The sequence below is a fragment of the Balaenoptera borealis genome, assembly GCF_965194805.1.
Source record: "Balaenoptera borealis genome assembly, chromosome: 2".
NCBI classification, from domain to species: Eukaryota; Metazoa; Chordata; class Mammalia; order Artiodactyla; family Balaenopteridae; genus Balaenoptera; species Balaenoptera borealis.
Window position 1 is genome coordinate 43260878 of NC_138867.1, and position 26807 is coordinate 43287684.

Here is a 26807-nt window from a genome sequence, read left to right on the forward strand (position 1 = left end):
CTTGTTTTAGGGGTTGGGGAATGTGGCCTCTGATTACTAACCAGGGTTTTCTCTTTACACTGTCTTGTTTACTCATTTCTTCACCAAAGCCAGAGATCATCCCTTTAGCTACTGCAGCATTTCTACCAGATGCGACAAATCACAGGGGTGTATTTTGACTGCTGCTCTATCATGTGAACAAGAGTAACACTGAAACCTTTTACCAGTCCCTGTGCTTCATCTTTGTTTTCCATTTCCCCCAAATGTTTGTAAACTGCTCCAGAGAATTCTTCTTTTAACATTTTAGTCTTCTTTCCTCCCCTAATATAAGCTAAAGCTTATATTAATAAAAGAAAATGTCATCATCAATTAGAAGTAATTTAGCATCGCTGCTATGTATTTTGACATTGTCATTTCTGTCCTGTGGTTGATCGGAGGTCTGAGAAACAATTTATTTCAATGCAAGAGAATGAAACATTAGAAGTTATTTCTATGGAAGTTATTTTAAGGTTCTGAAAATGATCTGATAGTTTTCATTCCTCTCTCCTAGCAATAGCATTCATGTTTTGTTATAAATAAAACTTGTATCAGAATTTGTGAAATACAAAAGGTGCTGCATTATATATATATGTATATATATGCACACATATCTGAATTCCCACAAATCTTTGACAGTCTAAATGCAAGTTCTCTTTGAACTTTTCTGTTCGCCATCACTGTTAAACTGCCTGATCACAAAGTTGCTTTCAATTTAAACACTTGGAAGAAGCAAGCAGTACCAGCATGAGCCTCAGACCCAGTAACTTAAAAAAGTCTGTTGCCCTCATTTTCAACTACCAGTCAATCTAAAATTACCAGTCATCACCTCTCCATAAAAGCTATAAATTTTCTAACAATCACTTTATTCATTTCAGACATAGATTTGCAGGCTTTAAAAAAAGCATATTATTCCATTACTAATTTATTTAGTTTTGCAATGTCCCCCATTCTAAAGGAAATAAAACTTAAGGTTTTGTATTACATTTGCTGGATAACTGTTTCAGGTCAAAAAAGATAGCTCTCTTGCTGCTGCTGGCATTACTGCTTACAACTCAATGGGCTGTGGACCTTTTGCACAAACGGCTTTGTCTTCAGCCCAAGAGATGGAATTCGGCATGCATGAAGTTGACGTTTGCTATAAGAACCATAACTGCTTTACTACTAAATCTTGCAACTTCTATATTAAATCAAACTTGATGAAAAACGGATCAAAATTTGAGGCTCAATATCAGCCTTGTTTGGCAATAGAGCCAGTCCTCAGTAACCCATGGAAATGGCAGGCCGGGGAAGTAGGGAAAGCCTCCAAAACTCATTTTAGCCGTGTTCCAACAGTTTTAGTCATCAGAGTTCCTAACAAAGGACAGGATTGAAGGTTCTTCCTTATTTCTCAGCCCACCCTCCAGGGTAGGGGAGAGAAAGGGAGGAGAGGGGGTGGGAGGGCAGACTGCAGATTCTCTTTACTTTCCCTTTACAGAGGAAAAAACAAAACAAAAAAGACAGGAGGGGGAGATCAGGACAAACACAGGAGGCCACAAAGGGAGGGAGAGTGATGACTGTTTTGAAGTGATTTGCATCCTTTTAGAAGACCTGGAGTCAAAGGAAAGCCCTCCAGAAAAGCAGAAAACAGGGTCCCACCTCATTTCTTCCTGGAGGAGAGACTAACCATGACTCAAAATTAGCCTGAAGAGGAGACTTGTTGATAAACAATCCATGCAGAATAATAATCATCATCACCTTACATTTAACACTTAACATTATGAGTGTGAAAGCAATGAGAAATTCTAAAGTATAACAAGACTCATTTTTCAATGAAAGAGCTACAAATTTAAGACCTCAAAAATATTGCCTTAAAAAATTCTCAAGGTAGGCAGAATTTCAGTTGATACTGTCACAGCTAAACATTTTTATTTCCTGTTAAAAAAAAAATTCTTCCATTGGAAATACCTACAGGGTCAGTTGGTAAGACACACAAGAAAAACAGCCTCAATACCTAATAGATTTTGCCTCACCTTTGACTCAGTTTGGAAGGGCTCCAACATAATTAAATATATTCACCAGACTTGGCTCTGAATAACCACAGGCTAATAAAAAAAAATAACAACCTGCTATGTTAGACCCAAGATTGTCCAACACTCAGGACATCAAAGAAAGATACTGGCCTCTGAAGGAATTATCTCAAATATTAGTTTATTGATCCCCAAAACAATTCCACAGAATCAGTAAAATTATTAAAAAAAAATTAGCTCTAACAAAGTCTATGGTTAATATTAAGAAGTCCTAGAGACATAATAAAAGGCCAAATCACAAAACAAATTCCCATGCAGAGGGTTGAAAAACTAAGGAGTGAACCACACAAGATCAGGACTCTAGCTTGAAAATAAGTGTCATCTAGACAAAAGTTGTCATATAAGATATTCAATCTGAAGGAATATAGACTGTGAATTCAATACTCTGAAATTCAAAACAGTGTTGCTTTACAGACTATAAAAATATAAAATTAAATGTTTCACCAAACTTCATCATTATTACCTTAAGCAAATTGGATTATAGGAAAATTCCATTTTCTATATGACCTATTTCTGTAATGGGTACACTTTAAAAAATGAGCACATTTCTTTTGTTGTCAGAAAAGGGGTTTTAAAAAAAATAATTAAAGACCCCCCCAAAGTTGTAAGTATTGGAGATAATGTTCTTCATGAGTGAGAGAGACTTGATCTGGTGATTAGAAAGGCAGTAGGAGTGAGAAATCTCATGAGCCCCATTTTCAACTTCTTTTCTAAGAAATCGTTTAACCTAAGACAACCTAAGACACAGAAGTTAAAAGACTTGTTTAGTTAGAGAATTTGGGAAGGGAAGCTTGAATGCAGTCACTCGACCACAGGCAGTGGGTCTTAATAGGTGTAAACGATTTGCTTTCGCTGTGGTCTTAAAGAAGCAACTGTAGACTAGACCAAATATTGTCATTTAAAGTAGTATTTCTAGAGGACTATTAATAAGACACCATCATTTTGTGTAAAAATAACCATGTATTTAAAATATACTATTTCTATGTATGCCTAAAATGACATGCATACATTACAAAACCCTTTTACGTCCTTGAAATATTTCAGTTCAAATCATAGCTCTGAAGATATTGTCCATCTCTCTACATAAGCAAATACTGAAAATTTCCAGAAATAAGGGTTCTATAACTTGCCTATACACCTCATCATGGTATTTACTGTTTTGTGGGTTCCATGTTTCTAAGCATCCAGCTGAAGTCTCTTCTGCTTCAATTTTAGTTCACTGACTCTTACTTGGTCACTCCCCTTCTTAGCACTAAAGACAGCAGTTAACTCTTGCCTTGAATGGTTGAGGGCTTGCTTTAATACTCACCGGGGGCATTGAACCCAGGCTATAGGATGATATGTTTTTTAAAAAGCACACTTTTTTTCTTTTTCTTACTTTCTTTTATTCAGTTTTAAGATATCTCTATTAGCTCTGAAAATTGATTATAGAAAGCTAACCAATTTACCTTCATTTTCCAAGTTACAAGTATGTAAGCCACAAATCTAAGTTGAAAAGCTGTATCTAACACTAAATATTTTCAAAGTATCTCCCTAACATCCATATATGAGTTACTCTTTTATTAAGCTAAACATTAGATCGGGTTTTTAGACTTTATACCTTTATATAAATGATGATGGATATTAGAATCACGGAATTTTAGTTTGGAGGCTTTTTAACAATGTTGCATTAATCATTTTACAACTGACATGGTAAAAAATTCAGAGGGTCATAACACCTTCAGTTTTCCTTCAACTCTGACCAAAACCTTAATTTTACTTATTTAGAGAAAAACAAAAAGCTTGGTGTGTGTGTCTATAACATACATAGCTTGCTTTCTTTGAGCTTCTTCCAAGTATATAATAAGCAGTCAGTGGATGAGGGGAAGTGATACCTAAGATCACAGGACAAGTGTAGGGCTGTGAGAATGACCAACCACCTTCCCTGCAGGGTCGGCTCCACGGGGGCGCCACCTGTGCATTGCAGAGGGTCCTGCACTATGAAGGCTCCTGTGCTTGGTTTAATGATCTGCTATTGCTGTTTTGAAATTCTTAATTTTTGAACATAAGACCTGAGATTTTCATGTTGCCCTAGCCTGCAAATTATGTAGCTGTTCTGCCACCTAGCCTTTAACACCGACTCCTCTCCCCGTGTCAATTAATCCATCTCTAGGAGAGCTACAAACACAATAAAATCAGGGCTTTCCATCTTGTCCTTCCTCTGGTCACTTTCACTGCATACTGAGCAGCTGACCACAGCACACTACAGACTTCACTCAACTGCCATCTCATTTTCTCAGGTCATTATTTTTTATGTTAACTTCTTTATGCTACGCTTTACCTATGGAATATTTTCTCCCTACCTTTCTGATGAGTCACATGCCCTTTAATATCTTTTTTTTTTTTTTTTTTGGCCATGCCACGCAACTTGTGGGATCTTAGTTCCCCGACCAGGGATTGAACCCACACCCCGGCAGTGAAAGCGCCATGTCCTAACCACTAGACCACCAGGAAAGTCCCAGCATTTAATATCTTTTAAACTATGTTCTCAAAATATATTCCACGATGTTTTGCATTTATTGCCACCTGTCTCTCCCTTCCTTGTTTAAAACCAATACCTTAGAATGAAGAGTTCAATTTTATGGTTGGATGAACCAACCCCTTAAATGACTGTAGATCAAGGAAAAGTGAAGATAACAGCCAAGAATGGGAACTTGCCAGCACTTCAATTCTACAGCTTCCTTCTACTTTTGCCTTAAATGCTGGCATGTGATTTGCTTCTTGTCTCCACTGCCCTGTGCTGCATCTAGCTCTTTGCTGGAACGGAAACAACATAACAACAAGAAGGAGAGTAATGAGTATGGAATTTTCATCAATGCATTTGACCTTAGAAGCACACCCTTGAGCACAAGGGAGAGCTTAGGCTTGACATATTTTCCCAAAATGGTGTGTGTGTGTGTGTGTTCACATATTTTCCCAAAATGGTGTGTGCGTGCAAGCTTGTACGCCCTGACCAGGTCATTTTTTAAAAATTAACTTCAAATGAACTGCAATGAAGTGGAGAGAGGTCTGAGTGTGTTCCAGCATTCACAGATGTACACATCTGTGAGGCTCTCCTCCTGGCGAGAGGCACCGTGGCACAGAGCTGTCTCACCTCCAGGACCAAATGCAGCTCTCCTCAGAATTCTCCGGGGTGGTGGCGCCGGGATTCTCTCTGCTATTATTACTGTAACTTCACTACCAGCTGTATTGTCACCAGCCCACGTCGACATTCCCACACCACCACCCAGAAGGAGCACGTTCTCCCAGAGTTTAAGGGGGACTCAGGGCCTTTGTGAAAGAAACCCTCCCAAAGGGAAGGCTGGAAAAATGAGCCACAAGCAGTAACTGGGGTCTTTTGAAAACTAGTTTTTAAAAGGCCTCCTTTTCCTTCCCATTCCATCTGTTCTCTAACCCTTCCATTAACCCCCGGAGCCTCTTGTTCTTGCTGCCTTCCCCAGAACCTCAGCAAGAGACAAAAGACACTCTTACTCCTTATAAGTCAAGAAAACTGGAATGGACTTGAGGGTGGCTAGGGCAACCCTGAGGAGGAAAATTAATAAACCACTGCATCGCCTACACAGACCAACACCATAAATGAGCATGATCCTCAGAATAATTCTAAAACGAGAAAAAGTGGCAAATATTTTTAAAATGAACAGAATGTATAAGTGCTGAAATGTTCACGTAATAACTAGGCTTGTTGTCCACTGAAGAAGCACATTTCTCATGTTCATTATTGTTTTTTTAAAAATATCTGGATTCGAACCCAACTCTACCACTATGTTTACCTGTCACATGAGCATGAAAACGCTAAGGCTTTAAAAAAAAAAAAAAAAATATATATATATAGCTCAAATGCACAATTTTTTTTTACCTGTGAGTTTCACTTTAGAGGGTTAGTGGACTGATTTATAATTTGTTGCCTTTTGTCTTTTTCAGCAGTATGTCATTAAGTCTTTAATTTGGCGTTTCCTATAGTCTGCAGTAGGATATATGCTATTTTAAATCCAGGGATTGCAGACATAGATGGTGGGTAAAAATCTGTGAACCATAAGTAAATTCTTATAAGGAACATACAAAAAAGATTGTTCTTCAGTCAGACTTAAGCCATTACTTTTTTCTAAAGAAGAAAAGGCACAAGTTAAGAAAAAGGCACCGTCAAAGACCTTCTGGCCAAATGTGCATCTCCATGAAGTTTCCTGCTGAGTGCATATGAATGCGCCGTGATCTGGGAAAAGGATCCAAATAGGATTTCAAACATCCAAAAATTTTAACTCAAACATTTAGGTATTTCACCATGCTGCTATTCATTCATTCACTGATTTTTTTTGTCTTAGTTTAAAGAGATGCTAAACAAAAGGAGGCGAGCTCTACATGTATTTACATTCCAAAACTAAGCTCCCTTCACCATCCCCCAAGTCTGTCATCCCTTCACAGCTAAACAAACCGTAAAGTCTAGCCCTAAGTTGGTGAAGAGAAGCAACAAACATGTTAAGAAAGTTTCCCCTTTTCTCTAACAAAACAGAACTAAACACCCAGAGTGATTAATCTATTCTCATTCCCAATGTTATTTTTTTTCTACGATTTGCACACTAAGACAATGTATGTAGGCTAAATTAAGGAACAAAATCAGATTCTTTACTAATTTGGTATTATTGCATTCTTTATTCCTTAACAGTTTTTGGTCAGTGAAATGCTTCTGGTATCTTCACTGCTAAATTTAATGAAAAATATGTATATCAATTTAATTTATGAAATTGATGCATTTATGATTATAAAGTGTAAAACACTTTCTGAAACACCCTGTACAGGATATTTTATTTTTTAAGCTGTGTCCTTAATCCAATTGAGAAGTACATGAGTTTGTCACCTAACAGTGATTTTTTACATTTAACTAGTAATTTTATTTATGGCCTCATCCATATATGTTAACAGTAAGTAAACTACATACTGTTTTAGTAGATTCACATTTGCTTAGAGATAAGGCTAAAGTAATTCCCTGGTATTCCTTGTTTTAAGAAGCTCTGCATTATTACTTTTGGAAGTTTTCTCTTTGCAAATGACCTGAGAATCTTCATAGCAACTCAAAGTACTGCTTAGTAACTCTGCAGAGTGCTGTACCTATAAATCTACTATTTTGGGGAAGGATTTTTTTTTTTTTTTTTTTTTTTGGCAGTGCTGCATGGCTTGCGGGATCTTAGTTCCCTGACCAGGGATTGAACCCAAGCCATGATAGTGAAAAAGCTGAGTCCTAACCACTGGACAGGCAGGGAATTCCTAGGGAAGGATTTCTTAATAGGCCCTCAATTAATATCATGTTGAACAACTGTTGAGTATATTGGGGCCATTAAACCACTAAATTCCCTAAATCTGAGTGTGTTCACAAATTCTCAAATTTCAAGTTTCGATCATCTATGTACACATAATTCCAGAAATATAATAAATTGTATCCAAAAACATGAAAAAGAGATGTAACTATTATGACATTCTATTGCTCATGCCAACATAGTCCTACACAAACGTATACAATTAATTCTGTTGTAAATCTAGAACAAAAACTACTATTTCTAATTGGCTTGTCATAAATTGAAGAATCAAGTAAGAGTTTAAGCACTGTCCTCTACCTCCTTAAAAAAAACACAGCCTTAAAATTTCACTGTTTTTCACAAAATACTTAGAAAAGCATTAAACTCTCTCATCCACAGCACACTTTGCAATTATTCTCTTCTTCTCACATCTGAAAAGCAAATTAGCAGTTCTCAAATGTGATGCTACAACACCAGGCAAAAATGTAAGCTTTGAGCTTTGTTAAAACTAGTCTGACAAAAGTTAAATATATACCGATCTTTAGAGTTAAATGAAATACAACTGAAAAAAACAACTAAAGTAAAAACAGTTTTCAAGTTATTTGGAATCATCCATCTAAAATACGAACAATTAGTGTTTAAAAATCATTGGTGTCTCCCCCTCCCCCAAGTCAGTGGAGAGTACATGGGGAACATGGACGTCCACCAGAGGCAATGAGAAGCAACCCCCTCTGTGGGGGCAGTGTCAGACCTAGCGGAGCCGGGACGCTCACCACCCAACGACAAGGCCAAACCCTGAAGAGTCAGTAGAGGCCGCAGAGCAGTAAGAAAGAATCTCCACCTCTCCCAGCGAGGGTGGTATCAGCAGAGGTCTCCTGGGAAGCCTGAACTCCCACCCCTGCCGAACAATCATGAGGAACCACTTCTACCCCCTAGGTGTTAACAGAGACCTAGGAGGGAATCTGCATTTCCAACCTCATCCAGTAGTAAAGAGGTAAGCAGTATCAGAGGAGATCTGCAGAACTAAACAGAAGATTTACATAAGATCCAGGGTCTCATAAAGTAATGGCTAAAGAGTCAAAGATTCAAAGAAAATCACTTGTCATACCAAGAACCAGGAAAATCTCAACTTGAATAAGAACAATCAAGAGTCATTAAGGGCTTCCCTGGTGGTGCAGTGGTTAAGAATCCGCCTGCCGATGCAGGGGACACGGGTTCAATCCCAACTAAGCCCGCGAGCCACAACTACTGAGCCTGCATGCTAGAGCCCGCGAGCCACAACTACTGAGCCTGTGTGCCACAACTACAGAAGCCCGCGTGCCTAGAGCCCATGCTCCGCAACAAGAGAAGGCACCGCAGTGAGAAGCCCGCACACTGCAATGAAGAGTAGCCCCCGCTCACTGCAACTAGAGAAAGCCCGTGCACAGCAATGAAGACCCAACGTAGCCCAAAAAAAAAAAAAAAGTCATTAAGACCAAGATGGCACAGATGTTAGAATCATCTGACAAGGATTTTAAATCAGCCACCATAAAAATGAACTAATGAACAATTATAAAGACACTTGAAACTAATGAAACAATAGAAAATATTGGCAAGTAGAACACAGAAGAACCAAACAAATTTTAGAACTAAAAATTACAATAACTACAACAACAAAACACAGCAAGTAGACTCAATGGCAGGATGGGGAGAACAGAGGAAAGAATCAGTAAACTCAAAGACAGAACAATAGAAATTTCCCAATCTGAAAAACGAAGTGAACACAGGCTGAAACCAATGAACAAAGCCTCAGGAACCTGTGGGACAGTAACAGGTGTTACTATCGCTGGCGTTTCAGAAGAAAAAGAAGAGAAAGTGGAGGGGGCTGAAATTTTTTTTTTTAAGAATAATGTCTGAAAATTTCCTAAATTTGGCAAAAGACATAAACCTACAGATTTAAGAAGCTGAGAGAACCCCAAACAGTTGATATACCCAAAGAAATCCATGCCAAGACACATGACATTCAAACTTCGGAAAAATAAAGACAAAGTTTTCAAGCAGCAAGAGAAATGAGACCTTAACTAAAGGAGGGGAACAAATAAATGGCAGCAGATTTCTCATTAAAAACCATGGAGGCTAAAAGGAAGTGGCATAGCACTTTCAAGCATTGAAAGAAAAGATCTGTTAAGCTAGAATCCTGTAATCTAGCAAAAATATCCTTCAGAAATGAAGGGGAAATCAAGACATTCTCAGATGAGGGAAAACAAAGAGAATCTAAAGACTGAACAATAGGAATTACCCAGTCTGAACAACAGAAAGAAATAAGCCTGAAAAAATAGAAGAAATATTTAAGACGGTTATATTACAAACGGGGAGGGTAAAGGGACATACAGGGAGATAGTTTCTATACTTCACTTAAATTAGTAAAATGTTGACACCAGTAGACTGTGAACCACTAAAAAAGCTATACAAATAGATAAACTTAACACTACAGATAAATAAAAATGGAATTGTGAGCAATGTTCAAGTATCCTACAGGAAGGCGGCAAAAACGAAATAGTGAAACATAAACGGAGGGATAAAATAGAAAACAAAATATAAAATGGCAGACTTAAGCACTAACATATCAATGCTGGGAAACAGAGGGTGATCTATGCCCCCAGGAGGGGCAACACGAGGGAGATCTTTGTGGTGATGGAATAGATCTGGCTCTTGATTTAAGTGGGAGTTACACAAGTCTACACCAGTTCAAAAAAAAAAGACATAGAAATACATACACATAGAATATCAATGTCAATTTCCTGGTTTTGATATTGTATTATAATTTTATAAAATGTAACCATCTGGGGAAACTGGGTGAAGGGTACATAGGACCTCTTTGCACTATTTTTGTAACTTCCTGTGAATCTAGAATTATTTTGAAATAAAAATCAATGGCAAATGTGTAATAAATCAGTGGAAAATATGTAATATCAAGATATATGAAGGTCATGGTACCTTTGTAGATATACGAAGAGAAACTAATGCATGACTAACATGTACTGTAAAGTCGGAATTACCCACAACACTTCGAATTCTATAAGACATATTAAAATGATAATTTTAAAAATTAAAGCTGTTATAATTATACTTGTCACTTTATGATCAGTGTGATATTAATTCACATAATTATTATGTTTCCAAGAATAAAATAATGTGTATAATGGGGATTCCTAAGTAAATCTATGAGTTACTTTGCAAATATTCAAGAAGGACGTATTTATGTTCATTGAAATATGTAACTCTATTTCCCTATATCTAAACAACATATAGTTACTCATATTTATTTATTTATTATTATTATTTTTTGGCTGCACCACATGGCCTGTGGGATCTCACTTCCCTGACCAGGGATTGAACCCGGGTCACGGTAGTGAAAGCCCAGAATACTAACCACTAGCCCACCAGGGAATTCCCTAGTTACTCATATTTAACTAGAACAGCTAAAAATAACATTCCATTACTCAATAATCTGGATTAAGAGTTTGTGGTATCAAGAAAAAATACATACACAAACACATACATATGTATATCTATAGTGAATATAAATACTCGGAGAATAAAGCGTAACACATTAAACCCAGAACCTTTTAAAAAGGCCATTTAAGAAGGGAAATCTGTTTTTATATGTATTTACTAAATAAATTGATAAATGAACCAACATTTCATAAAGGGATCAACATAAAGTGATAACAAAAAATGAAAAAGGTAGTTTATATATGCGCATTTGTGGCATATGTGTTTATGCTATGTGCACATATTTTTCTCAAATAAATTTTTTGTTCCTTTTTGTTTTAACCTAAAACCAATAAAGATAAAGGGAAAGAAGGGCTAAATCCCAGGCTGATTTGATATCTACAGAACAACATGATAGTACTTTCCTGCCACTAAATGGAAGTGGTCCTTGGATGGAACAATCCTTTCTTTGTGAAGCGAATGGAACGTGAGAGTCGCAACTGAAAACTTCAGTTCACCTTCACCTGAGTTTTCTTATATCTGCTAGCTGAACACACACATAGGATATGATTATAGAGAGACAAAGAGGGGGGGGAAAAAAGCAAACAACAGTCATGTATTGAAAGCATTCCGCATGCCAAGTACAGCAAACCTTATACCGTGGCTTATGAAGAAGGAGATTCTGTGAGGAAACAGAATTTAATTCAATTTCTTAAAATTAATTGGAACCTTGAACAGAAGATATTAAACTGATATAGAACCTGAGGCAAATTTCTAATATATCATGATCACATTTTCATGAACAAGGATTTCAAAACTGTAAAATGCCATGCACCATAACACATGTGGTTCTTCCTGAATAAAAGCAATGTGAGTGATAATCACTTCTCTTTCCTTGTTTTCATGTGAAAGATCCTACACTACAGGTAGGTTTTTTGTTTGTTTTGATAATTACAAAATCTGATCACATCAGTGAGAAAGCCATTTCCCAAGGATAAACTGACAAGGATGAAATTTTGAATGTTTTAAGCTAACTGGTGTCATCTTACAAGAGTAATTAATTTCTGGGAATATTTTACTTGCCATAAAAACCAGGATAGTGTAAATCTTCTTGGCACTTTTTCTTAGAAACATTTATAGAGTTTCTCAAACTGTAGGTCTTATTAGTCCTTAACATTCCTCTTTGGTAGGAATACTAGAAATACCATCTTCCTACGATATCTTAACATCTACCAAGAAGCAGAGGGCTTGATGGGATAATTTCCAAAAAGAAAGAAAACTCAAACAAATTTTCAGTACCAGGGTTATAGCCATTTAGCATAATTTCCTACGTTAAATAATCACCTTATAATTTGTATTAGTCCCAGAGTTATGCTGAATTTTTAGATTTTACAACTTTGTTCCAAATTGCTTGGCACATAGTAAGTGCTCAATAAATAATTTCAGAGTACATAAATGAAAAAGGTCATATTCAGCAGATACAAAAAATCAAAGTGTACCTAATAAATGATGTCACAACACAACAATAAAACTTTCACTTTAAAATTCTGAATCTGACATTCAAGAGGGCAAAAGGAAGTTTTCTTGCGGTTCTATGGGTAAACTTTCTGATTTCCTTACAGAGGCTAAGTGGGACTGCAAGACATGAGTACAGCTGAGACCTACCATCACCATGAGTGTTGCCTCCGTCATTATGCCATTCTTTTTGGAATAGCACCTATTCCTAAAGAACAACAAGAGAGACACCAATGAATAAGCCATTTTAGGAGAAAGGATGGGGCATTTGAGGGTTGTGACAAACACGTGAACTAAGTTACCAGAAGGTTACCATAAAGAATCTTCTATGGTTCCTACTGACAGATATTTCTTACCACTGGATGCAAAGTTCTCTTAAGACAATACGAACCATAGCTCTGCAAGCCATAGAAATGATACTAAGCTTAAGGTTTTTTTTCTGGATCTAGAATATGACCTCATTTGTGACTAACTAAAGTGTATTGTTATTATTCCTCCCTTACAACTCATTTCAAATGAGTGGGTTTGGGGTGTTTAAAAAATGTCACTTGAGTGCCTTTGGCTTGTAGCACTTTAAACTGTGAACAGGAGAGAATGGAAAAAGAAAACGAATCACCTGGTATTTATAGACACCAGGACTGTGTTGAAAGTCAATATGATCAAGTACCTTGCCAGAAAAAAATAAGCAATAAAGCTGTGGTTCTAGAAAGTTTTTGACAAAACTGCATCTCATCTTGTCTTAACCAGTTGAAGGCAACTATGAATGGTGAGATTCCTTCGTATATTAATTACTTAAACTTCCCTAATGAAATTCAGGTGTAATCCCTGAGGCTTTGAGGCCAGCACAGTTAACTAAACTGCAGAATATGGTATTTGCCAAAGGGGAATTAATTGAGAGGTCTACTATGAATACCAACAAGTCTAAATACACTATTTATTGAACAGTAGAAAAATGAAATGCTAAACTAGAATTTTAAACTATAAAACTGTAGAATACTGTTAATTACGAAAGCATGGTCTGGCATCTGGTTGCACGGCATTTATTTTGTTTCGTTTTTACTTTCACCATTTTGATCTACGCTTGTACCAGCTACCACACCTAACCTGGCCATCTGCAGCAGAAGGGGTAGGTTTTCTTTTCCTCCTTCCCTCCTCAATATTCTACATGACCTTTTTCTTTCTTTTTTAAAAATTTTTGGCTGCATTGGGTCTTCATTGCTGTGCACAGGCTTTCTCTAGTTGTGGTGAGCGAGGGCTACTCTTCATTGCGGTGCACGGGCTTCTCATTGGGGTGGCTTCCCTTGTTGCAGAGCACGGGCTCTAGGAGTGCAGCCTTCAGTAGTTGCAGCACGTGGGCTCAGTAGTTGTGGCTCGCGGGCTCTAGAGCACAGGCTCAGTAGTTGTGGCACATGGGCTTAGTTGCTCCGCGGCATGTGGGATCTTCCCGGACCAGGGCCCGAACCTGTGTCCCCTGCATTGGCAGGCAGATTCTTAACCACTGCGCCACCAGGGAAGCCCTATATGACCTATTTCTTAATCAAAGCACTAAAGACTGGCTCCTTAGATCCAACAAGAACAAACCATCCCCTGCGTATTGGACTGAACACTTTGAGAAGAGAAGTAGTCATCATTAATAAGTATATTAAAATATACTTATTCCAGTATCAACCAGTTAATAATAACCAGTATATCTATTCTGGAGGAGCAGTATTAATTTATATAAATGATGATGAATCATTCCAAATTTCATAACTGCTCTCCGTCAAAAATTAAATCATTTGCAATATACCTTATAGACACATATATTATAATTTCATAGTCCTTTCCTAATACTCAGTCCCATAATAACTCCAGTGTCTCAAAAGCTCTTTCACTTATTGGGGTATGTTTCTCTTTTTCCATTCAGAATTTACCTCTTCAACCCACCCTCATGAGAGTAGACTAGGTTGAGGGGCCTCTTCTTCTTAGTGAATTAAATAAATAAATAAAAATTAAATGCATCAATATTGTCCAAGTTCCTAATAAACTGTTAGTTTGTTTCTTTAGATTTTCACCAACATATCAGACTGATTTTTAATATTCGGTCTCCTCAACACTTAACTGCACTCAGTCCTCTGAAAGCAAAGAGTAGATTGGATGTCAGTGTATAGTCAGTGAGAATTACTGACTATAGTCAGTGAGAATTACTAAGAATTTATAGGGCATGGAGTAGGCTGCATCAAATAGTTGTTTTAGGATGGAGGTTCTCAAGCCAGACCATCTGGGTTCAAATCGTGGCTTTGTCTCTTGCTTGCTGTATAACCTTGGGCAACTTCCTTAAGGAATTTTCTCAGATATAAAATGGGGGTAATAATAGCAACTAGTTCATTGGGTTGTCAGGATTAAATGAGGTCATGTTTATTAAGAGCCTGGCACAAGGCCTGGAAAATAGTTAATTTATAAAAATAGCTACCACCACCACTATACCTAGAGAACCACGCTAAAGAGGAGTCACACAGTCCAGCTCTCAAAGAGCTAACCATCTCAGTTTGGAAGTATTGAGAGCCCCCATCCTCCAGAAACACAAGCTGACAGATGAAGCACATAAAACTTACGTAATAAACACACATGTACACAGGATTTTTATAGCACAATTCAGTGAAATGATACTAGCAATGGATTACTGGTAATCCAATTAAATAGGTTTTGGAAAATGAAGAACATAACTAGAAAACCACTTCTACGCAGCAAGGAAAGCCAAAGAGGCAGGGATATAGCAGGGCTTCAACACAGTGTTTTTAGTGAGAGAAGTAACATTTTTAAAAGTAAAGTAAAAGGTTGGGGACTGTCCCAGAGATACACTGTACTATCACATACTACTACTATCATTTCTTAAGAGAAAGGACATTAACAAAAACTTTGGGAGAAGACAAGCTCAGAATAAAGAATAGTCTTTTAAATCTTGAAATCATTACAACAGAACGATGTGATAGGGACGAACTGGTGCATGTGAGAAAGCTACCTGAGAGGTGAAGCCAGACACACACACATCTGAGGAAAGACAATTCCAAGAACTAATAGCAAGTCCAAAGGTCCTGAGGCAGCAATGAACTTGATTTCTGTGAAGAACAGAGACGGAACCAGTGTGATAGGAAAAAAGGTAGATAGACAGCAGTTGTGAGATTATATAAAACCTTACAGCACACGGTAAAGGGTTTAGATTTGACTCTCAGGATGACAGTAAGGCTTGAGATGGACTTAAGCAGGGATGTGACATGCTTTCAAGACAAGAATTATAAGTAGAAAGATAATCTCCTACCTGGCTAAAAGGTAAAGAACACTAAAATAGGGGTAAAATCAATTCTAATATTTGAACCACTTTAAGTGGTTGAAAGTGCCATTCAAGGTAATGGAAAAACTGGGAAGTAATGATAAGTTAAAATGATTAGGACGATTCGGGACATGTTAAATTTAAGAACAGTGTGACATAAAAGAGGAGCCACCTGGAAACTAAGCTGAATGCAAATGGCGGATACAGAGAGACAGCTTAAATCTACATTTGTGAAAGCTACCATGACACATGGTGTGTGATGAGATGAACTCCCTGAAACAAGGGGTGTGGAATCAGTCCCCAGAGCTTGGGACTATGGTAGGGAGACATGGCCAATCTTATGCTAACAAAGGTTAAAACTTTATTTTTGACACAAAAAGAATTTTCCAATAATCATGAGCCACTTATTGCAACTGACATTTAAGACTATCTAGACTAAAATTAATGTCTGTGAGTGACTCTTATGCACCACTTGGGAGAGATAACCCCATGCTCACACCATTAAAGCAATGCCATCTAGTTCCTGGAATCGCCAGCTCAAATGTCATCTTGGCCACTCATTCAAAGTAGATGAATAGACGACTTTCTATTTCATGATGGGAAGAGGTCTTACAGAAAACATTTAAGCTTTATCTTGGGCAGAAACATTAAAGATAGAACACATGGCATTTGTGAGAAAGAGGATTGTCCTTCTATCCTAGATAACATTTGCCAAGCTCTAGAGGCAATGTTCTGGGGGAACATACCATGTGACTTGTTGCCTTGGTAAAATTGTTCATTCAAGAAAGAAAGTTATTTTACGGAAAGTTTATTCAGAGCTACATCATTTAAAAACCCATCTGAGTGGGAAGCAGCCACATAGCACAGGGAGATCAGCTGGGTGCTTTGTGACCACCTAGAGGGGTGGGATAGGGAGGGTGGGAGGGAGACACAAGAGGGAGGAGATATGGGGATATATGTATGCATATGGCTGATTCGCTTTGTTATAAAGCAGAAACTAACACACCATTGTAGAGCAATTACACTCCAATAAAGATGTTAAAAACAAACAAACAAACATCTGAATGCTCCATTCCTTCACAAACCAAATTCCCAAATATATTACCATTCATGGAATCAGTGACTGACATGCTCACGTTTTCATAGCTAAGAAATAAGTCTTTCCCTTCAGACTTTGCAAAATGCAAAAACTATATGCATTTTCCCCATTACTTAGACATCCCCCTGACCCTTACCCACAATACACACACACATTTGATTTGCAATACCAATGGCCAAACTTGGGCTAGCCACATTGGAATGGAAAAAGAAGCTTGGAAAATCTGTGAAACACCCAACTTTGAAGGAAAATATATGCATCAAAGTCCCAATAATTTATCATGTATGGTTATATAATACACGATTGGCATTACTGAAGTAGAGAGGTCTTTCTACTTGCTAACAAGAAAGACATTTTCCATATGATACTGACTATATGAACAGATAAACTCTAGAATCCACTACTTCTCTATCAAGTCTGGGGATTGAATACATGAAGGCTTTATCCTCAGAATGTGAGGAATTTAAAAGACGCTTTTCTAGCTTTTAAATTTTTCTTAGGTCTTTTGAAACATTTGTTTATTCCTTGTTTCTTTTGGTACATCTATACTGAGGGCATACTAAGTGCCTAGTACAGTGACAACTAAAAAAAGTAAAAAAGAAAAATAACTGCTAACAAAAAATTTCTAACAATGCAAATAAGAGGATAGGATAAAAGAAACTGCTTAAGTTTGGGAATAATTAATGTTTCACAAAAATTAAACTTAAGGAGTATGAATATTTGTTATTACTTTAATCATATATGACGAGCTATTCAAATTCCTGACTTGTAAAGTAAACGAGAAGTAAACTTGAAGTTGTGGTTCCTGACATTTTCTGGATGGTCAGTATCTTCAACCCTTTTTTTTTTTTAAACTGCATTCTATTTCACTGGGTTGATTAGCCAGATTGAATTGAAACTTTTGGTTTATGTTTTATTTGATAGCCTGATTTGGATTCAGGTAGAGGTGTCTGTACACGTGCACACATGTATGTGATTTTTACAAATGTGGAAGTTTGGAGTCTATAGCTTTGTCAGGCAAGAGACTGTACCAATGGCGCTCAGAAAGTACACGCTTAACAACTGAACAAAATAGTTGCATTGAAATTCTATTAGAGTTGTTGAATATTTCATTATGAAAATACTTTAGAAATAAGAGTTTAGAACAGCATCTTAATTAAGATATTATTCTAGTTCTACTGAGAAATAGCAGCTTTGTAGCCTGTCTTAGGTTGTCTCGCCATTGCTATCCCAGAGCATTTCATAAGAGGGAAGGTAGAATCAGGGTTTAATCATTACAGTTGTTTTCACTAAAATTGGAGGGTTAACCCATTTCACTGTGGATTAATTTGATGCCTAGGATGAGTGTGACGAAGATAAATCAATGCTATCAGAACTGCCTGTATAGCTCTTGCTAAAATAAATTAATAGGTTACAAAAATAATACCCAGGCTAAGGACCTTAATGCTCTTAACCTCTCTACCTTGACTACATGAACCTTCATTTTGACAACAGACCAGGAGAGAACAAATACGGAACTATTTAGTGTTACTCCCTTCTACCACCATGAATAACAGTGATTTGTTAAAATAAAAGGATGTCAGTATGCTGTAGGCCGGCATAACAAACTTCTAAAGTAAAACCTAATTTGATGGGTCAGAAAAGACACAACTTTATAAAAATCAACTTAAAAAGAATATACTTTTTGAATGATTTAATCTAAACACTGAAATTCTAACAAGTCAAAACACATGCATTCCTCAAAGAAAACAACTTTTAGCCTGAGAACATAGGTTAGATACGTATACCAAATGAACAGGTTAAGTTATTTAAAAAAAAAAAAAACCCTGTCAGTTAATTAATTTTAAAAAATATTTCAAGTTCTGAGACATAATGAATCACACTCCTCAGTTATAAGCAAGCCCTTTTGATAGCTTTATAAAATCAGTTCACAGTTTCGTTAAACTTGCGATGGTAAAACATTAAGAATTCAATCCCAGATGAGTAGTTATGATATCAAATAAAGAAACTGTCTGGAGGAAAAACTGTACAGACACAGTAATCAAATTCCCATACAGGATTAATGGATAACAAGTAAGCCAAAAGATGATTCATTTTATTTTAAAATTAATTACAAAAGTCCTTGATTATTTTAGAATGAATTACATATCCTTATAGTAGGTTTCCTTAGGCAATAGCAAAATTCATTAGATATAACTATGATATATTTGGTCATCAGAAATGTAACAGAAGGGAAAACATGACTGTTTTGAAGAGTATATACCTAATTTTCTCCAAATCAAGATGAGTCAAATGAAATTTGCATTCGTCTTCTAAACAAATGAATATCCAGGACCTAGCACATCATTAGTAAATTGCAAAATCTTTAAGAAATATCTAAAGACAATGGAATGATAAAGCCCACTTTTAAATATTTGAGAGATGAATGTCTATTCCCAACAAATTTTTGTTTTAGGAAAGTCATAAATATTTTCTCTGTCAATATGATTTGAATATTTAAGAAAAAAATATAAATTCACTAAATATTGATTTAAGAAAAATTACTTGAAAAAAATTAACTGAAGTCTCTCCCACTTACCTATACAGAGGGAAAAGTAAAAGCAATACTGATTAGGTATAAGAAAGAGTTCTGGGAATCAAAGAAAGCCATCCAATTATTCAAAGTGAAATATGCCGGGACTTCCCTGGCGGTGCAGTGGTTAAGAATCTGCCTGCCAATGCAGGGGACATGGGTTCGAGCCCTGCTTCAGGAAGAACCCACATGCCGCAGAGCAACTAAGCCTGTGCGCCACAGCTACTGAGCCTGCGCTCTAGAGCCCGCGAGCCACAACTACTGAAGCCCGCGTACCTAGAGCCTGTGCTCCACAACAAGAGAAGTCACCACAATGAGAAGCCAACTCACTGCAACAAAGAGTAGCCCCTGCTCGCTGCAACTAGAGAAAGCCCGCACACAGCAACAAAGACCCAATGCAGCCAAAAATAAAATAAATTAAAATAGATAAAATTTTAAAAACCCAAAATGAAATATGCCTTGTGTAAATTATGTTTTAAAGTGACTACACATTATTTGCAACATTTTCAAAATTTCAATTAAAATTCAGTCAATAAATCACTTTATAGTCTTACGTATGGCACTAGTCATAGTGTCAGAATACTTTTTATTTGAAAAAAACCCAAAACCTTAGAAGACACAGTCCAGTTTCTAATGCCACATTTCCACATATTCCAATACTGACTGATGCAGACACCTCATTTTTTCACTGTTTACCCAGATATAGAAGAACTCTGAGGGTGCACCTAAGACTAGGATTCTATTTTCCTTCAAATCTATACTTTGTGTAAGCTAAGTGAGAAGCACCTGTTAAAATTGTATGATTAACGTGGCAGATGGGTAAAAGAGCTGGGAAAGGAGTTCTATTTTCAGGCTCATAAAAACACAGTCATTTCAGAATCAGAATTTATTACTAAGTTTTAAATAGTCTGAAAAATGTAATGGGCATTTTGCCAAGACAAATCTGAATTCCAAAATTAAATCGACTTAGTGTTTCATTTCATATAGCAGTTAACATATCAAAAATGACTTTAGGTGGAGTTTTAAAGATAAGTAATTACAGCACATCCCAATAGATTCCAAGACACAAGGTTCAAAAGTGACGATTCTCCTTTTAAATGGAAATTTAAACAAAGGATTCATCATCTATAAGCAAGAATATATTTTCTTGTTTTGCTTCTTAAAATTAAAACTGCAAGTAAAACTGGAAGGAATGTAAATGTCTTATAAGTAACTTTTCATTTGCCAGAAAATGGTCTACTTTTAGGTTACTCAAATTCTAATATCTTAAATGACCTTGTGTCCACTAAACAATAAAAAAAGAAATATGAACACAATATTTAAAGTTTTTATCCTTGAAATAAGACACATTCTTTTTCAACTACAAATAAAGTACTCTCTCCAAGTACTAAATGCATACTTCTCAATCACTTCAAAAAATTAATAAAATTATTTTTAAAGTACACAGTTATTAAGTCTCAAGGAAATGTTTTGTCCTTATACTTTCTACTTTTCATTCTTCTATTAAGAATACACTGAACTTAGAAATATCTCCCAAAACAAAGAAAAAGTTTACATATTTTTTTTGTGAAGAATGATGACCAATATGGGAAATGTAGTAAATACTTGCACAAATGAAATGTAGAGAGTAATAATCTGTTTCTTTATTCACATACATTAAGTTGATCTCTCCCTGGATACTGAAAACTAACCACTGAACTGAAAAGGCAAAGCTAGAGATAATCTGTGCAATGTCTAATGCCTCCATTCTAATTATCATTAGGTTTTCACCTGTCAAGAAAAAATAATATATGCTCTACAATATATTTAAAAGATTTCAGCATACTTGACCCAGGCATCTTGGCAACCATTGTCAACTTAAGGACAACTGTGGTATTTAATACTGAGATGCTGAAGTACACTTGAAAATGGATGACGGTCACTTGAAACACTTCATCAGTATTTACCTCCATTTCATTAGAATTGTTATAGTCTCAAATTTATTATATTTGCAACTCAAGGGGATATAGTGGCATGCTAACAAACTAAAATAAACCTATCATTTATTCCCATTGCTTTTTGGCAATAACACAAATATTTTTTATGTGAGGCTTTCCAAATGTCACAAATATTATAGGCCTTTCATCAAGAGAGTAAACATCTAACCTAACTCTCAAACTGTTACATACCTCAGAAAAAAATTTTTATTTAATAATCTATTTTAATTGTTTAATCAATATCTGGTAATGCAAATCAATCATACTTTAGTAGCCAACTGAATATGTAGTATCTATGTAATTAATACCCAGCAATTTTATGGCTGATTATAGCAATAAGTATCTTGACAAGAGCATGTATGAGGCTCTCGTGTGAATGTAATGAAATTGCTATCATTCCTAAAAAATTTTTCCTTATTGATACCTTGCTTAGAGATACCAGGAAATTATTTTTTATCCAAACACCATGCACTGCAGTAATGGCATAATGAAGACATAAGACTCTCCTGGCCTAATCTGATTCTGTGCAGAACAGATGTAGTTAGTACTTAGTAGTTTAGACAAAATATAAGGAGATTTATTTTAAAGTGTATCTTTGTCAATACTCCTGTGAGGGCTTGGCAAAGGATTTCCAAATTGACAACTCAAATGTCTTAAGCTGAACTGAAGTTTACCTGATTATAACAAACTGTTAAAACATACATAATATCCCTAACAGAAGTACTACCAGGTTCACCAAGGGTCCATCAAAATTCAAGTAAAAAGCAGTATAAAGTCATTGGAAAAAAACAAACAAAATACTTACAGGCAAATGAATTATCAAACAGTGGAGTAAACCAAAGTTGAAATTACATAAACAAGACTTCCATATTTTTCTGTCTCACTCCATGAATTTACAAATGAGATTAGTGATAAACCAATATTTATAATTATCACTTTTATTAAACAAAACAGATTGGTCTTATTTATTTAAAAAATCATATAAATCACATCAACAGATGTTCAATGAGGACAATCAGATACTGAGACGTTTGTTGTGTCTGGAGAAATCATATCATTGCCATAAAGTCACGCCCCATTTCTAAATTATAAATTCATTTGGGGAAAGTCAAAGATGCTCTACTGACATGAAATTAACAGTCTAAGCCTTTTATAATTTCTTTTAAGACATTAGATACTCCAAATTCTTCATCCATGCCTTGTAGTCTCAAAGTGTACTTTAAAATGCAATAAACTTCTTTGAGGCTGTCCTGAAGTTCCAAAATTGCCAGAGATTACAGACCAATCATTAAGTCTCTGGGATTCCAGCAATTATGGTGGTAGGGAACAGTACCACTCTTCTACCCTTCCATGCACACACCTATCTGCCCACCTACTCATCCCCCAGTTCTTGTACCCACCCACCAGGCATCCACCTACCTAAACAAACACACCCAACATTTATTGTATCCTGTGATATATGATGGAGAGAGTAAGATTGTCCTAGTCTCTAGGGGTTCAGGCTTTTGAGCAGGGAAGAAAGCCCAGAAAGATTAGTAGATTAAAGACCAGACTAAGAAGAAGAAAAAAAAAGAAAATTGAAACCACAGTAGAGAAAAACAGAAAGTGCAGAAGAGCTTATATACATCCTGTAAGACAATGTATTTAGTCTTATGCATGCTATATTTCCATTACTCATCTCTTGTATAGGAGGTTTCTATTGAACATAATATAAACTGATGTGTGAAAAAAAGGATAGGATCACTTTAGAAGAACTGTTAAATTCTTTTAGAGGTAAATAAATAAGTAAATACAGTTGAAATGGATAGAAATTCACTTAAAATATATTTTCTAACTTTTACATTTTAATATTCACAAGGCTACTTTCCACTGGAGAGGAAACCATGATGAACTATGCGTGAAAAATTATAGGATTATATGGTTGAAACTGTATCCCATTTATTCCAAGTTCAAACAAGAAATACAGATCATTTAAAGTGGATGTTCAACTCATTGACCAAATATCAGCTTTAGTCCTCTTTGTATTTATTCTCCTGTGATTCACAGAAGAGCTTTGACAAAACTTAAAATTTTATTTTTCAATATTTCTTATCTTTAAATTTCATCATGCATTAAAATCTTATTTAGACTTGTCTGGCACCAAAGGTACATTTTTCCTGGCTAATGGCATTATGCAGATGCTAATCATGTTTTAAAAGTGGCCGAGGGCATATCAGTAATACACTTTGTCTCTCTCTTAATGAAAGAAAGTTCATACTTAAAGAGATGAAAGACAGCTAAAGTTCTAGTGAGATGAGAAAACCAAATACCAGGTCTATGAACATAACAGTGACAATAAGATCTTGACAATAGAGCTATAATTTTCAGAGTACTTATAATTTTTGTCAGCGATTCATATTTTTTTTAGTTTTATAATGAAAAAAATTGAAGCTAAAAGCTTGGATTCTATGTCTGTTGTTCCCACAAAGTATGAACAAGATACAAGAAACAGTATTTGAATAAGAATGATCACAGCAGAGCTGGTGACTGTATCGGCAACGTTTTTTTTAAATCCTCAGAGCCAAACAGTTTACCAGCACATCCAACAAAGTTTCAGTGTTATAATGATGTTCAGTAACTCTGTAGACTACCTGTAAAGAACACAACAAACCTTCTAAAAGCTCATGGATGCCACCGATATAATAAAAAGTGGGAAGATCTTGTTTAAATCATGCAGGGAAATTGCTCAGTTTTACAAAATGCAGTGGAATGTGATTGTCAACTAGTGCTTGGCTCCCAGCATGTAAAGGGCTAATAGTAAGGATCTGTGTTTGTTTTTACTCTGTAACTCCTATTGTCTGAGCCAGATTCTCCTTAGGACCTTATTTTATTCCGATTACTGCAACATTACTGCCAGAAAATGTAGAGGAGACTTGGTCACTCCTTTATTGAAGTCAGCCAAGATAATACTCTGTTGGAGAAGTAACATTCCCCTCAAAGTCTTAGAAGCCAAGGGAAAAACTGAGACACATACAAGACAGAAGTATACAAACCAATTAACTTAGCCTCTCAGGAAAATCATCTTCACTCTCATCAAATTGTATATTTTCAATATAAATTGAAAATCTATTTATAGAATAGTCAGGTTAAATATTTTATTGCTAAAACAGAAATAGGTAGGGTCACAGAATGCAAAATCCTAGGAAACACATTTTTTTCCCAAGGCCATTTAATATGCTTTTGATACAGATTACTTTCTTGTCAATGGTTCTTTTGTCTTTCTTAAAACTACATCTGCACAACAACGAGGTCACCTTGAATTTCAAGTACAACATTGCCTGTAAATTTAATTTAACATCATATTATCCATAATTACCATAAACAGGAGGCAGGTGTGACCTTTATTGTCAAGCTAGAGGGCCTGAGGACAGGATGGGTTAATAGACTAAAGGATACAGGGTCTGAGTTGACTACAGGCTCCCTATGAGCCACAGTATGACCCGGCTATTAAAATACGACTGCAATCATATGCTTCTTTAAGAAGCAGTACTTCCAAATCGAGAGATATCAGCTCCATTCATTGTATACTACACTGTTCAACTCCCCTCTGATGAATGTATTTCAGCTCTGGATTCCATATTTTAACAGTTCACAGAATACAGAGCATCTACAGAGGGCAACCAAGAAAGCAACTAGTCTGAAATTTATGTCCCATGGACTCTGAATGATTTGCTTGGAGAAGAAAAGGTGAGTAAGAACTTAAGGTCTATGTATAAATATCCAAAGACTGTCTGGTAAAATCCCTTAACAGAAGATTTGCTGTACTTGGAAATTAAAGGAAGATTTTGTTCGTTTGTTTGTTTTTCTGGTTTTAAATGCAATTAGGGCCACCAAGAAAGAATGGGATTCTTCCCAATATAGTGTGCTTCATGTCATGTAAATGTTCTAAGTCATACAATGGCCTAATTATTTGTTAGTTGCATTGTTAAAGGGACATCTAAATTGGAAAGGCAGTTCAATTAGTACACATGGAATGACCCTTTTAAATCTAAGATTATGTGATTAAAGGTCATATAGTTTGGCAGAGAAAGAGCCAAAATCAAAACTCAGATCTATGCAAATTAGTTCCAACACTTTCGTTAATATCTGGACTCCTGGAATACCCAATCAACAGGTCTCTACTCTGATCTCTCTATGTTGACCCATTTACAGAGTGCCCAGGGCTCTCTTTCTAATAGAGTTGATGCTACTCACTTCCTTAAAAATGTTTGATAATTCTCAAGCACTCAGAGGACAAAGCCCTACCTAAAGTGACAAATTCTGGCCCCCAGGCCTGGTCTACATGGTCTCCTGCCATGCTTTTCTTCCTTCCCAAGTGTCCCCACTGCTACCGTGGGTGGCCCACTGAGCTAGAGCTATGACTCCAGGCAGTCCTCCCTGCTTCAGAAAGGCAGCTTTGCTTTTCTCTCTTTCCATGTGGAATTCTGAATGGTCTCCTTTTAAAAAAGATTTTTCTTTGGAAAACCACTGCTCCAGATACACAAAAGCATGATGGTATGTCTACTAGCACTACTTATAGTACTTGCCTTCCTGTCTTTAGACACCCATCCTCATCTTCCCCATTCCCTCCTGGCAAATGCCTGTTCGTCTCTCAGGACTCTAAAACAAATGCAACCTTCTCTATGAAGGCTTCTTCAATTCCCAAAGGTAAATTATTTGCCATCTCTCTGCTCCCATTCTATATATATCTCTCTTCTAGTACTTTATACCTGTTAAAATATTGGGTTGACCAAAAAATTCGTTCGGTTTTTCATAACATGGAAAAACCCGAACAAATTTTTGGCCAACCCAATATTAGACAAACCTGTCTTTCTCATATACAATTAGCTCCCCAGGGCCAGGTACATGTAAAATTAGCACAGTTAAAACTCAATAAAGGTTTGCGTGAATGGTGGTCACTGATTTTAAACTTGTAATCTATGAAATTCTAGGTCTGTTCAATATTGAAGACAATTCTGTAATAGTAACCATAGTAATATTGTCCCTATATTTTTGAGCAACATTTTTCATAAACCTTGAATTAGAAATATGAGCTACTGATCCTGCAGCCTGTGGAACAAAAACCACATACACAGAAAGACAGACAAGATGAAATGGCAGAGGGCTATGTACCAGATGAAGGAACAAGATAAAACCCCAGAAAAACAACTAAATGAAGTGGAGATAGGCAACCTTCCAGAAAAATAATTCAGAATAATGATAGTGAAGATGATCCAGGACCTCCTTAACATGGGAAAGGAAATAGCCACCCAAGTCAAGGAAGCGCAGTGAGTCCCATACAGGATAAACCCAAGGAGAAACAGGCCGAGACACATAGTAATCAAACTGACAAAAATTAAAGACAAAGAAAAATTATTGAAAGCAGCAAGGGAAAAATGACAAATAACATACAAGGGAACTCCCATAAGGTT

The 26807-nt window shown here is 36.3% G+C and overlaps 1 protein-coding gene across 10 annotated transcripts in view; it reads right to left on the reverse strand.

Moving 5' to 3' along the window:
• The window catches only part of ARL15 (ARF like GTPase 15), a 538502-nt gene that overhangs the window by 248418 nt on the left and 263277 nt on the right, over positions 1-26807 (reverse strand). The window contains exons 6-7 of one of the 10 annotated variants that reach the window (XR_014241861.1): positions 12551-12608; positions 5927-11432 (exon numbers count right to left, since the gene is read on the reverse strand). The exons of 8 other annotated variants lie outside the window; for them this stretch is intronic. Coding sequence is in view for 1 of the 2 variants with exons in the window: in XM_082382487.1 (XP_082238613.1) it covers positions 12603-12608 (6 nt within the window). In the remaining variant the exon portion in view is untranslated. Of the gene's footprint in view, positions 1-5925; positions 12609-26807 lie in introns of those variants that run through there. One more of the 10 variants, XM_082382487.1, reaches the window with a different exon arrangement.